General features: G+C 35.8%; 1 protein-coding gene across 1 annotated transcript in view; it reads left to right on the top strand.

Moving 5' to 3' along the window:
- Positions 1-13,788, top strand: part of LOC306801488 (protein piccolo-like) — a 253,000-nt gene extending 239,212 nt beyond the window's left edge. The window contains exons 17-20 of the mRNA XM_079304606.1: positions 1,955-2,048; positions 7,554-7,625; positions 10,055-10,235; positions 11,432-13,788. Of these exons, the coding sequence (XP_079160732.1) occupies positions 1,955-2,048; positions 7,554-7,625; positions 10,055-10,235; positions 11,432-11,643 (559 nt within the window). The 3' untranslated portion in view covers positions 11,644-13,788. The remainder of the gene's footprint in view (positions 1-1,954; positions 2,049-7,553; positions 7,626-10,054; positions 10,236-11,431) is intronic.
- The last annotated feature ends 924 nt before the right edge of the window (positions 13,789-14,712 follow it).

Genomic DNA, 14,712 nt, shown 5'->3' with positions numbered 1-14,712 from the left:
AGGGAATGTTGGTGTCATTTTCTTGGCAAAGTGCTCAAAGGATTCTTTCCCACTTCTTCTTCAAGAAATGAAAGTATATAATTTTCCTAAAACCAGTAGGTCATAGGACATCTAAATGAATATTCTAGGCAGAGGATGCTTTTCTCACACCAGAGAGTGGGAAAAGAAGGCTACTGAGGTGCTTTAAATTTTTAACTGCATTACTTAATACTATTTACCATCAAAATCTCATTTTGAAATTGATTCAGATTTTGTGTTTCAGTTTTCTTGCCAAGATATGCAAAGAAATAGCTTTGTGTGAGTTTCTTTTTATTATACTGTAGATTTTAAATCACCCTTGCCATTCTGTGCTGTGGCTGATAGAACTCACTGAGCTCTGGAGAGCTGCTGCTTTCTTCTCATAAGGAGAAGTGAACAGATATTTTGTTTCACAGGTTCCAAAAACCTTCACATTTTTCAATAAAATGAGAGCGGATAGCAAGATTTCCAAAAATAAGTGGAAATACCTAGAATGACTAGAGAAAAAAATGAGAGGAAAAATAGCCACAGATCCCTTTCACTTTGAGATATGACGGTAGTAGGCAGCTTGGATAGAGCCACCTCATTTTGGAGAATAAAGCCATTGTGCAATCCAGATTAATTAGATGGGATCACAAAAGCAGAATTGAGTTTGAGTGAAGCTGGTGCTGAAGTCCCAGTATTCACATATGTGTGCCAGTAAAGCATTTGTATCTTCCACACAACCATAAATCAGAACTGCTCCAGCCTGGTACCAGGTATGGTACATCAGTAGTGCCTGGATGATTAAATCTGATACTGAGGGATCCTTCCCAGTTAATCTCATATGAGAGGAATTCATACATTAGGTCTGGGACCATGCACAGTGTGAACCAAAACAGTTCAATCAGAAGTGAGAATAGTGGACTACCAAAAGTTATTGTAGGGGCACCATGAAAGAGTCTAAATATGGCATATACAAGTTATTTTGTGCCATTTTGTTTTAGTGCAGAACAGTCCTGGGAACATTTAGTAAGAGATGCAGCAGGTCTAGACTTGCAGATTGACAAAAAGAGTTACTTCACCTTAAATCTTGCGGTTTTTTCAAGGTATTAAAAGATCCTCATGATCTCCTACCCAGCTTTTTTGAGTTGTTCACTAAAATTTATGTTAAATTAAAATTGGAATGAAAGCAAATCTAACATCAAAGCTCATAGAACTAGATGAATCTATATTCTGTTTAAGATTAGTGTATTGCTTTCTCTGTACTCAGCAAATATAAAGTACAATATAAAGCATTAGTAAATCTTTTAAAAAACAGATTATGCAGCCAAACCTTTGTTCTAGGCTATTGACAAAACAAAAACAAAAAAAAAAACATGATCCTGATGCACTTTTATGTTTCTTTCCAGTACAGTTAGAGGGATAGGCAGAACACAAGATCAATAAGAAATTACCATTTCAATCATTAACAGGATATTAGTTACTTTATGGCATTCATTAAATATATTTGTGAGATGGGATTCCTGTAATTAGAGATTGCAACTATAAATATAATGAATTTATGCTACTTTAAAGTGCTAATAGGATGGTCTTGGAATAGGAATCAATGCATTATCACCTCAGTTTAGAATCAGCACCCAATACCTACAATAACAGGACAAAATCTATGCACATGTGCTGACTGATGCTTTAGCTTGAAATGGTTTTAGGCAGAGCAAGCCTGCTGAAGAGTCAGGAGTTGTTTTAAAAGACAGTCTCAGAAAAGCATCCCAAAGAAAACATCCCAAAGGCTGTCACTGTCCTCCCATAACCCTGAATTGTTTCAGAAATGGAAGATACAGCTGTTTTCTTTTTCTAGTTTTTGGTTTATAGGTGTTTTGTTTGTTTTCTGTATTAGAGCTGAAAGAAACAAAAGATTACTAATGTAATGTTTTGTTCTTTTGTTCAAATTCAGTGCTGAGTACAAGAGGAGAACTAAGTACATACAGAAGAGCTTGAATCCTGAGTGGAATCAGACAGTCATTTATAAAAATATCTCCGTGGAGCAGGTGCGTGACTGGTGCTGCTCTTCAGTGCTGTTTGCTGCTTTATTATTTGCATGCTCTGCAGTGCTCACTGTGAAGGGAGCAGTGCTGCTGGCAATTCTCTGACCCCCTGAAAGGTCTTGCCAGATTTAGGAGAAATTCGGGATTTCTTTGACTCTGATAGAGTTTAGTATGGAAATACTCTTTTCTTTCCCTTCTACTCATTAAATGGTAATTTGTAGGAATTGCACTCATAATCATGGTGTAAGTACAGATGTGACAGTTCAAAAAAATATCATGGAATAAATTAATAAGGGAATAAATTAAGACATAAGTTTCTGAAGTAGATGCAGAAATCACAGTCACTCTTTGTTCCAAAAGCCATGCAAGCTGACACGAAGCAGAGTTTCTATAATTTTTAAAAAATATTTATAAAATAAAGATATACATTTGTAATTTATCAACAATTTATATCAATATCTAGAGATATGAATCACATAAAAAATTAGGAGATATTTTAATTCTTTGTGATAGAAAGATTTAACTCACATCTGAGAAGGATGTCTGCAGAGTCTTCTCTGTTTCTTGGTGGCTTCCTAACTCCAACTGTGCTTCTGAAGCAGTATGAAGTGATTGAGTCTTCCATTCCTCCATCTCTCCTCATAAAGGACCTCTTACCAACTTGAAAAAGATAAAATGGGAAAAATAATGATAAGTTCATTTTTTTAAATTATCAAGAATGCTTTATAGAGTAATGGATTTGCAAGCAGTCCTAAACCTTTTTTACTTTCTTTCTGTTTTGTTCTTAATACTTTCAACTTCACTTTACAATGCCATTTAATCTTTCAATACTTTTTAAAAAGCCCAGAATAACCAGGCTCTTTAGTGAATAGATTTCCCAATGCTTTTAATACTCTTCTCCATCACAACCCCAAGACCTCAATACAGTCTTCCCAATTTAAAATTTCATTTTTCTTTCTTCTCATTCCTTGAGAGGAACGTAGATTAAGATTCTCATTTTTGCATGGAACAAGATCCCTCCCACAGAGGGAATTGTCTTGTTGCTCATGTGATCAACACATGTTGATTTAACAGGCAGTAGCTCAGATTTACTTCAGAGGTGCAGGTAGTGGTTGGATGGGGTTTTCTGCTTTATGCAGGCTTTTATAAATGGTAGCTATTTGACAATTAAAACACCAGGAAAAAAACACACTGATGTTTGCCTAGCTGCAATATAAACCCTAAGTCTTCTTGCTTTGGCAAAAGGGTTTGTAAGTCTTTACAATATTTCCAAACTCAGCTTCTCATCTAAGAAAGATTCTTAATTTGCTTGGGGGTTCTGCTGTGACATTTCACAGAGCTGTTGTTGAGTCCTGGGGTGTTGTAAATTCAATGGCTGTTTGGTGCTGTGCAAATGGATAATGATATAAATCAAAGATTTCTCTGACACTGATTTTAATGACAAAAAAATTCTTACATCTTTGATGCCAGTTTTTGGACCATTATTTGATGAAATTTGCCTTTAGTTTGCATGTTGAATGCTCTGCATTTCTGCTTTCCATTTGCAAATCCCCTCCTTTTCCCTTCCTCTGAGACTGTTATGCAGTGTTTATGGTTTTAAGTGTGTAAACTTAATTTAAGCACCACATATCTTTTCTAATTTGGGGTCTTGGCACACAGAACCTTCCATACCTTTCCATGGCTTGTATCTACTGCTAAGATGCCCCCTGTGTGTGACTTTTGTCCTGCAAAATTCCATGCCCTGGGTTAGAGAATCTACAGTGAAGCACAGTTCTAAATCCCAAATAATTCAATGCTGATGATAAGTATATTCTACAATCTGAAGAACTCTCACCATGCAAGAGACCATCATTTGTACTCATAACCCTCACAGATCTGTCTTTCAAAATAGTTACAGATATAAATAGAAATACAAGACAATAATTGCATTAGACTGAATGTTCTGTTCACCCAACAAGCAAAACTGCATCACACATTGTTACACAGTTAGCAGTCACCTCAAACATAAATTAATGAATTTTTATACCCAGTATTTCTTCAAAGAAACATTTCCTTTTCCCCATGCTTTTTTTCTCTCCATCAAAGCATGTGTTACTTGCACACAGCAAATAAGTATTATTAAATATTTCCTAATATAGTTCTTTTAACGTCACTGTCTAGACTTTAGCTGCTTGTACAATTTTTTTATTTTCCTTTTCTCTTTCACAAACTAGCAGAATTTAAAGTGAAAATAATTATGGGAAATAGATCATCCTTTGAAATGAAACAGACTTTTTCAAGGTCGGAATGATTAGTTTTATCACATTTATAGCAAATTTTACTTTGACAGCTGGAGAAAAAATAAATTAAACTGTGAATATTTAGTAATTTAAAGATTTTGTTAAGTAATAAAGTGAAAATAATTATAATTTGAAGGAAGACTGAGTACACAAATATTATGAATGCTGTGCAGTAATTTCTAACTCAAGTCCAATACCTACTCAGATCAAGAAAGAAAGCATTAGAATAAATTAAGGAGAAGATTATTAAGACGTGAGTTCTCTTGCTGGGGAGGCCATTGGTATATTCTATGATCACACTGTTAGGTGTGGCTTTCTTTGCCTCAATTTCTTACATGCCATAAAACAAATAAAATTATTTACTTCTATGAAATAATTCCATAAAACAAATAGCTTTGCTGTAATTTATGTCTGCAATTTGGAGGTAATATATTTAGAAAGAGTAGTATTTTCAAGATCCTTGAGTGATGTGGAAGCCTATGTCTGATTTCCAAAAGTGAGGAAATCTTTTGTATGAATCAGTAAGGTGTTGGTATTTAAATCTTACTTAATTTGTAGGGCAAAAGAAAATAAATTCCTAAGTGACCTATAAAAAGTCTTTTTGTCCTCCTCCAAATTGCATCAATATAGAGAAGAGAACAATAAAGTCTTAAATATGAATGTAAACAAAAGTAACTGTAATGGATTACCTAATACATTCATTTCTACTCATCAAACATCCTGACTGAAATGACAAAATTTTGTATTATTTCTGGCGCAATTGTATTAATATGTTTTTAACATAGCAGGAAAACAAGCTGCATTAAAATTATTTCTTTCCTAATGCTAATCCTAGTATGAAATTTTCAAGAAATATATGGCAAATATTTTCAGTAGTGCATATTTAATTGGTTTTTTCACAATGCTAAGACTGACATTAGTAATTGTCTGGTAAGACTATTTTCAGAGTATGTTTGGCACTCAGATGAAGTTCACAATATGTGGAAACCACGTTCCTTCTTTTAGTGATGTTCATTTTCCTGTTGGTACATTGCCCATTTGCAGAAAGCCATGGTCAGACAGGTAGAGGGCTCCTCCAGCCCATTTTGGTATTGCTGCCTGTTACACTCCTGGTGAGCATCTGAGCTTCAGGATTTACAACCAAAAACTCACTGATGTAAGGCAGAACCCTACCTTGCTGGGATGGTAAAATGGCTGCTTTTAAAATCAATTTACTGCACTTTGCCACCATTGTGGAACATAGATATATCTTCAGAAAAGCAAATTTTCCTCTGCTTTTTAACTCATTTCGTGCACTCTGCCGAATAAAAGTCCTTCCATGGTTTTTCATTGTCATAATATTTTATAAAAGCTTTATAAAAGCTTTATTAAATTAAAAAACTTAAAATAGATTTTGCAAAGTATAGAGTACTGTAAGTATTCATCATAGTTTTATTATCACACTGTTGCAAAGAAGCTAGCAAAGTATGTGTGCAGTTACTTGAAAATCTTTTCTATTTTTCCCTTTCTACCAAAAATTCTTCAAACCTTAGGGATTTCTTTTCCCATTTCCTGGATTTATACATTCTTCTCTCTGTCCTTGAGCAGTCATAGAGAAGAAATCTCCTCTCAAAATAGCAACAACTGTGACAATACATTTCTGAAAAGTATTTATGCTATCCCTTTTTTAAAATAGTAAAAATAAAACAGAAAGATTAAAGAATTGCTCTCAAATACTTAGAAAAAAAAAAATCTTAGGTTTCAAGTCGTGCTGTTGCCTGCTTAAAGAGTACATTGTTGATGCTAAAAATAGTTTAATTCCCCTTTGTGTGGGTTTTCCAGGGTAGGCTAATTTAAATTTTGTTTTCATAGACATTGGCTTTTCATAACTGTGCATTCTTCTAAAGTTGGCTGGGAGCAGATGATATTCTGAATACATAATAATGAGATTAAATTATCACTTAAAGGCAATTGCAGGTTATTAGGAACTGTCTTAGTCTGTTGCTGTATTAAATCAATGGGCAATGGAGGAAAATTGATGAGATCATTGTGCTAATATCTCCAGTGTTATGGGTTTGATCCTGGATGTACAGACCATCCACTTAACAGTTGTATTCAATGATCCTTGTGAGTCACTCCCAACTCAGAATATTCTGTGGCTCTGTAAATAGCCAAGAGTGCTTTCATTGCAAGTATATGCAATATGTACAATAATTGGTATAGCTTATCATTTTGAGCAATGATTTGATCCTTTGCTGTCCCTCTGTGCCCAGCAGGCAATTAATAAAGCAGTGAGTGACAGATTGCTTCTGTTAGGATGACAACCTCAACTATCACATAACAATTCTTCTTCTGAATTATTTTATTCAAGTATGTGGAATCCTCTTTTCCTCATTAATGCTTGCATTCTTCATCTATAACTTCTTAGCCTGACTTTGCAGACACCCTACAACCTGCAGGATTTTGTCCTTCTCTCTTTCAAGCCACATGAATTTATTACTGCCTTTCCAGCCCTTAGCCTTATAGCCATTTGCCCTAGCACACAAAATCAGTAATCAATCCTGCCCCTACACATCCTCAGAGAACCCTGGAAAAACACTCAGGTCAGTCTTTACAATAAGGTCAACTTCTTTGGTCAACAGTTTCTCTGTCTTGTGCTGTCTTGTCATATAAAAAATTACTTTTTTCTTGCTGTGGCCTATAGAAGAGTGCTTGACACAGCTCTTATGCTTAACAAGATCTGAAGATGATGGGTTTTGACAGCTGTACAACTTGTCCACGTGCCTGCATCCCTTGCAGACTCTCACTGACTACACTGAATTCTGCAGGCATTAAAGCCTGGTCTTCACACACGAGGTTATGTAAATAGGGTGTTTGATATAATACATTTGAAATTCACACCCAAATGCACTTCAGGCAGATGTCTGAGTTCAGCAGAATCTGATGATGAGAAAAGCTGCAGGAGTAGAAAAATGGGGCTTTAAAAATCGGTTTGACTCTTGTAGTGGACATAAATTCTACCCAAAACAACTTGTGGGAATTCCTAAAATAGAGCCAAGCACAAGCCCATCTGGCTTGATAACAAATAATAGCACCAAATTATTTTTCTCAGAACAAGGTTGATGAGAGGGTGAAAATTGCCTACCTGTCACTATGACAAAGGATATATTGAGAAAATAATGTATAGAAACCACTATAAAGACTTGAGCTGAAGTTTATGAGGTTAATTTTCCTTTTACTTGAATTGCAGCTGAAAAAGAAAACACTGGAAGTGACTGTCTGGGATTATGATAGATTCTCCTCAAATGACTTCCTTGGTGAAGTAAGTATATTATTTCTTCCTCTCTGCTAGTAATAACTGCAGGCTGTTATTTGGAGGCTGGGATTTTTCAAGGTATGGTACATGTGTTGAGTAAAATTTTTTTTACATCCCAGTTTCACTGTTGTCTTTACAATAAATGGTCATGATTTCTTTAATTTAGACATGAAAGATATATCCCTTTTATCTTGATTAACTGGGGACAAGACAATTTAGGACACAATAAAATGTTAATTTGCTGAAAATGAATACTTTTTTTGAGTATGAGATAGTAACAACATTCACAGTGACTCCAGGGGAAATTCTTGTGACTGGAAGCTGACTTGATTTTACCATAGCATAGGAAGGCTGAGGAGGTATTAGTTTTTGTAAATGATTTAAAAAAATTAAATCCTTCCATCAAGACATTTTTTAACACATGCAAAAGTATGTTCAAGTATGAGCAATTTAGTCTTGCTGATCAGTCTAATTTTTAACATTCTGAAATAGTAATATCATTACCAAAGTATGACTGAAGGCAAAATCTAAACTGGTAATTAATAATAAGTAAAATGACTGCTCATGGGAAGAAGTCTTTCTCTTTAATAAACAAATAAACAAACATATGCACATATAATACAGAATTACCAGCAATAACTATGATATAAAAATAATTAAAATTGTAATTACAAATAAATATTTTAATTAAAAACAGAAGCACAGGAAAATTGATCACTCATGCAGAGTAACTGAGAGTATCCAGGCTCATTCTACATTTGAATTCTGCAAAAAAGCCACACAGTTAACTCCAGCTCCCCTTTGTGTAACTATCAAACTGAGCAATCAGTGTCACTATTTGAACAATTACTAAAATAAATGTATAGGAAGCTGCAACATGATTACTTATTTCCTGCATACTGTGCTCATATTCTTGTTGAGTTCAGCATGTTTTTCCCGATGCAGGGCTTTGCTGAATATTTACATCCTTGTTTTTATGACATATAGAAAAAGAATGCTGTACATTAAGATTTAAACCTTTCCCCTTAAAATTTTCTTCAACTTCTCGAACTACCTTTTTTAAAATATATTAATTGTGAAAGCAGTTATTCAGAAAAGTGGCACATCATGGTCCAGATCCATGGAAAATGAAACTTCTTCTCCAAAGAGCCCCCAGCCTACACTGCCTATTGGCAGCAATCCTCAGCCATTCTCTCTTCCCAGCCATTTTCAAATCTTGACTAAAAACCACAACAAGGAGGATGCTGAATAGTTCATCTGTTAAGATTAATTATAGGTCTAACCAGAAAGACCAAGCTAGACCATAGACAGCCTATAAAACTAAAAGGAAAAAAAGAAAGAAAAAAGGTTTTTAACCTAGAAATCATCAGATGTTAGGAGACTTGCACATTTCTAATCTTGAAGAGGCTTTCTTTAATTCAGGGTCTTGTAATAATGTGGCAAAACATTGTTCCCTGAGGTAGTTGCATAGTTTATTTGTCTAGCAATTTTAAAACTTCCCTACCTGACATTAGTTTTAACCCTGTCACTTTAGAGCCAGACATAAAGCTATATTTGACCTTCCTTCCTTCAAGACTCTGTGATGAATTTCAGTATACTTTACATCCCTTGTCCCTCTCAACTGCAAGCTTATTAAGGGAGGAAAGGACTTTATAGGTGTCAATGCTCTTTTTGTTTTACTTCTATTTTTTAAAAGAAATTTCATAGTAGTCCTGCTAACAATAAAGGTGGCTTAGAGCAGATTTCATCTACAATGTTTGTGGGGTTTTTTAGCCAGCTTTATTCATTCCCACATTACCATTGCTCTTCCTATTTTTTTCCTCAGTAATGTTTAGGTACCTAAATGGTCTGTTGAATTCTATTATTTTAGTGAAGTGCAACAGTAACCCAGTTTTTCTCTTTTTGGTGCTACTTCTGCATATGTGGATTTTTTTAATCACTCAAGAAGTATGAGTCTCATATTAAAGATCTTAATAAAAACAGATATGAAACTTCCTCCTTTTAAAAGCATTGATAAAAGGGAGAAAATTATACTGCTTGGTTATCCTATTAGAATATGCCTGTACAGAGTCAGAATGGCTGGATGTCTTTTTAATGTCTTTTTACTGTAGCTGTCAAGCTAGTGCTCACAAGCTGCCCTCTAAACTGCCCAGTCCTTTTTGTGTGGAGCTATGCCATAGTCAAAGGACTCAGCTCATAGTCCTTACTGAGGTCCTGGTGAGCAGACACATTGGCTCAGACACATCAATATGCTACTGAATCTGGGTTTGGGGTCACAGCATGCTCAGAGTCCTGAATCTGTCAGCACTCAGCCTTATACCCTCCACTCTTACACCTGATTGCAACTTCTGACAGCACAACTCCAGTCTCCTCTGCTGTATGCAGTCATTAGTAGGTCAGATACAGGCCATATTATACTCTTGATTTATTTGTAGGTGTTGATTGAGTTATCCAGCATCTCTCAGCTTGACAACACTCCTCGGTGGTATCCTCTTAAAGAACAGAGTGAAAACATAGATCATGGGAAATCTCATTCTGAAAAGAGTAGCCAGCAATCTCCAAAACCATCTGTCATCAAGAGCAGAAGTCATGGAATCTTCCCGGACCCCTCCAAGGGTAGGAATGACTTGGTGCACCTGATATGAAATATTTTCCCAGATGATGTGTAAACCTTTGCTATGTGTAAGTTCTAATAGAAAAATAAAGATAATGGTATGAAGTTTGTATACATTTTTATTAAAAATGCATTTATCTCTGTGATTAATTAGTTGGAAACAAGGCTTAAATTGTGTCAATCTTGCCAGCCAGCTTACTGTGTAATTATGCCCTTAAAACAGCAGTGTACAGACTCTATGTGTTTTGCTCATCTACTATATATTCTGTGCTCTTTTCATTTTCTTGATAGCCTTGAGCAAACTCAGTACATATTTAGCTTTCTATTTTTCATGTTCCTTAAATATAATATGGAATTTTTTTCTTCTTAAAATTCCACGTTAATATTTTATAGAACAACAATTAAGCTGCAATAGTGCATATACATTTCCAGTCAATGATAATGGATTGCAGCACATCTCAGTCGTATTGGAAATCAGTGGAGCTGATACATTAGAAATATACTAATGTTTACAAGAGAAGAATTGATCTCAGTGCTCCAAGAAATTTATCTCTAATTCTTTTTTTTATACTAAGTAGTCAGTGGACAGGTGCTCTCTTAAAACACATTGTGTGTCCTATCAAAGCAAAAAAAATTCCATCTACAATCCAGATGAGAGCCCCAGAGGGACAAGACTCTGCTCCATCTCCTCTCTATTTTTCTATGTAACATTTTGCCAGGTGTCTATACAAGATGTCTGTCTGAATTAGAGGTAAGTATAGAAGATATTGTAAGTTAGTCTGTGATTTTCCTGATGGCATTATTCAGCATAAAATTACCTACATTCACTAAGTGTTTCATACTGGTGCAGGTGATGCTGCTTAGCCTTGACATACTAGAGAACAGCAAGTAGAAAACACTATGCCATCCTTTCACCAGTTTGAACCAGCACAGGAGGTCTAATTCACAGGTGGCAAAAAACCAAATATTAAATAAATTAGTCCCTGGGCCAGGTAACAGCAGGGAAGTAGAAAACAATGCTTTTGCTTTTGTAAGAGTTTCCTAATCATGATATATCCTGCTCCTTTAAATGGAAAGGCACAGCTTAATCTTTCCTCATTGTTCTGGAATTCATCTAGAAAGACCAATCAAGAGAAAGAGAATGAAACTGCTTGTTTTTAATAAATGCAAGAGTTGTACTTCTTCGTTTTCCTGGTAGACATGCAGGTGCCCACCATTGAGAAATCCCACAGCAGCCCAGGGAGCTCCAAGTCTTCTTCTGAAGGGCATCTGCGCTCGCACGGCCCGTCCCGCAGCCAAAGCAAAACCAGCGTCACCCAGACGCACCTGGAGGACGCTGGGGCAGCCATCGCCGCGGCTGAGGCAGCTGTGCAGCAGCTGCGCCTGCAACCAAGTAAAAGACGCAAATAAATTCCTCAGCATGGCAGCTTAATGTTCATCTGTTGCCTTTCTCCCTGCTGTCCTTTCCCTTTTTGCCTATTTCTTTTTTATTTTTTTTTTTTTTTTCTGTTCTTGGCACACTGTGCTCACTCTGTTCAATGTCTTTCTTTGTGTGCCTGTGTGTGAATACATATAATTACAATATACTCTTGTATTTAGAAGTCTTTTATTTATTTTGTTATTTATTTTATAAAGACTGCAGTGAAACTGGCTGTTTCTCCATCAGTCCCTTCACTCATGGTCCATGATGTTCCATGGTTGTGCATGACACACAGAGAAGTCCACTGTGTTTTGATGTCACTAAATACCTACCAATGAAATAATCAAAACCTGCAGAGATGTAACTGCCAGCTCTTCAAATTGCACATAAGACTGAGACCACATTAATAATAGGATGTATCTATAAGTAGTAAACATGAAGGACAGTACTATACACACAAAATAAGAATTGAAGTTAAAGAAACTTTTTTTTAACTACATGGCTGAGATTTCTATTTTTGAAACATGACTGTAAATATCTATTTTATTTTTGTTTTTGAAAGGAAATATTAGGTAACCTTCTTTATATCTCAAATAAGATTGTGTTAGTGATGAGCAGAACAGAAATACAATAAAAACATTAAACACAATAAGTGCAAAACAATTAAACACACAGAGCCAGTAGCAACATCAGATTTCAACAATGTTGTCAAGTTAGCAAACTCAAAGGGAGTTGAGAGCTAAGTCAGGTGTCACAGTTCAATTTTTCAAGTAATTTTTACCATGGATTGATTAAGGGTCAAGATAGATTTCATCTGACAACTTCAAACAGGCTAATGAATAAAATTGTTCCATTCAAAAGGATTACTCTCCAGAGTATACTTCAGACCGGTATCATCTGATTTCTAGCTGAGGGTTTAGTTGATGGTTAATTAAACCTGACTGTGAAGTCATTGTGTTCGTCTTTAGGATTTGTTGATATACCATAAACTCCCCATGGTATAATGCAAAACTGGGGGAAAATTATTTCCCTTGTCTTCACTGTCATTAATACAGAAACAGCCAGTTTTGGTACTCTGTAATGCTGTGCATGTGGTGTCTCTTTGGTGTTTGAAAACACTACTTACTTAAATACAGAAAAAACCCCACTTCTGTTTGCATGAATAACATTTAAGCTGGTTCCATCTGAGGATACATACTCTGGGTTTCCATTTCACCCACACTGCCACAGCAGCACATAAAAGCGGTCAGTCTAATCATGCCAGGAAGCAGCACAGACACAGCATAGCAGGAGTCCTCCCTATTCAAAGAACTCAGTCTGACAATCTGCCTCCACCAGCCAATGACAACAAAGACCAAAGCCAACTAGCCCTCAGGAAAGTGATGTCTGATGGACCAGTCAAGCCTGAAGGAGGTGAGCAGAAAGACATGGTTAAGAAACCAACTACATCCCAAATACTTCTTGCCATGTCAACTAATTCATTGCGATATTCAATTTTTTATTTTACCCCTCCATTAAGTGCTGTAAATGTTAACATGAATCAAGAACTCTGCTTGATTTTTCCACCTATCAGTGCATAAATCCATAATGAAAAACTGTGCTAAGAGGCATTATGAAACAACTAATGTGTGCACTTCCATTCCACTGGAGTACTTGGAATTCTGTTCAAAAGTAGTATAGCTTTGCTCATGTTGTTGCCTAATAAAAAGCATGCATCCAAGCTGGTCTGCTTAAGCATGATTGGACATTTCTTGTACTGTGACAAAAACCTAACACATTTTGTTTCTGAAAATGTAATTGAGACAATAACAATTCCTGTTTCCTCTTCCAATGCAATTATCATGTCAACAGTGATTAGCATAGATAATTTTTCAAACCACCAGTGGAAAGGAAAGGAGTTTTGATCCATGTATAGCTCAATCTCTTGATAATTTTCCTCTAAGCGTCTTTAAAAGTTATTTTCTACTTGTAGGCACCTGTAATACCACATACCACCAATTTATTCCCTCATCACAAATAAAGAGCCAGAAATCTCAATCAGTTCAAATTGCCACTGTTCTTTTGACTTCTGGAGCATCTTGTTTATTTCCATGGAATCTGAGGGATATCTAAATAAATGTTCTAACTGAACTCCCAGATGTTCTCTTGTGCTGTAATCCCTTCCCAAGCTCTCAAGATTCATTGAAAGTTTTTCTGTCAACACCATTGCACACATTGGACAATACAAGGTGGCTGAGAGGGGTGCAGGAGAGAAAGAGGAAATGGTACTTCAGACAATATATTCTAAAGGCATTCAGACAACTAGTGTGTTGTTAAAACAACTAATTAACAGCGCAAAAGTAACAGATCTTTTCAAATATATCTAGAAATGACAAGTTTTTTCTTAGGAGAGCCTTTAGAATTCTTCTATAAATCTATATATTTACAAAAACACACAGACACACAGACACAGACACACACACAGAGACCATTACTCTACAGTTCAGGCAGAACCAGAGAATGTCATGGTATGAGCTCAGGCATCATGTCTGAAAGCTGCACACCACTCCTGGGGGACAGACCATCCAAGTCTAAATGACTCTGATGATTTTTTGAGATGTCGTGTCTGTCGAGTTTTGTCGTAGACTCGTAGCCCTGTGGTGATGCCTTTCCACATAGATAGGTAATGCAAAGCATATAGCTTGTGATATAAGGTTGAATTAAGGTTCAGATACACTTTTATAATAAGGAAATGGAGAATGTGTTGGTGTCAAGTACCTGTGCTATCAAACTGTTATTCCATCTTCTTTACTTTTAAAATTGCAAAAAGACTATGTACAGAAATGTACATGGCTCAGCAACATTGGAAGCGTCATAGAGTAATGGGAATAAGAGTCCACATGATAAGTAACAGAAGTCCACATAATAATACTGAGTCCAAAATAATATATTAAAAATTATAGAATTGTTATAAAGAGATTTAGTACTTTTGTCTTTTTACTTCTGACAAATGAACACAATGCATAGTCAACTACACAATGCTCACAAGTCTGGTTCAGACCTGTGAGATGTTTTGGCTT

Source organism: Erithacus rubecula, assembly GCF_903797595.1.
Source record: "Erithacus rubecula genome assembly, chromosome: 4".
NCBI classification, from domain to species: Eukaryota; Metazoa; Chordata; class Aves; order Passeriformes; family Muscicapidae; genus Erithacus; species Erithacus rubecula.
This window is presented reverse-complemented; position numbering and strand designations above follow the sequence as displayed.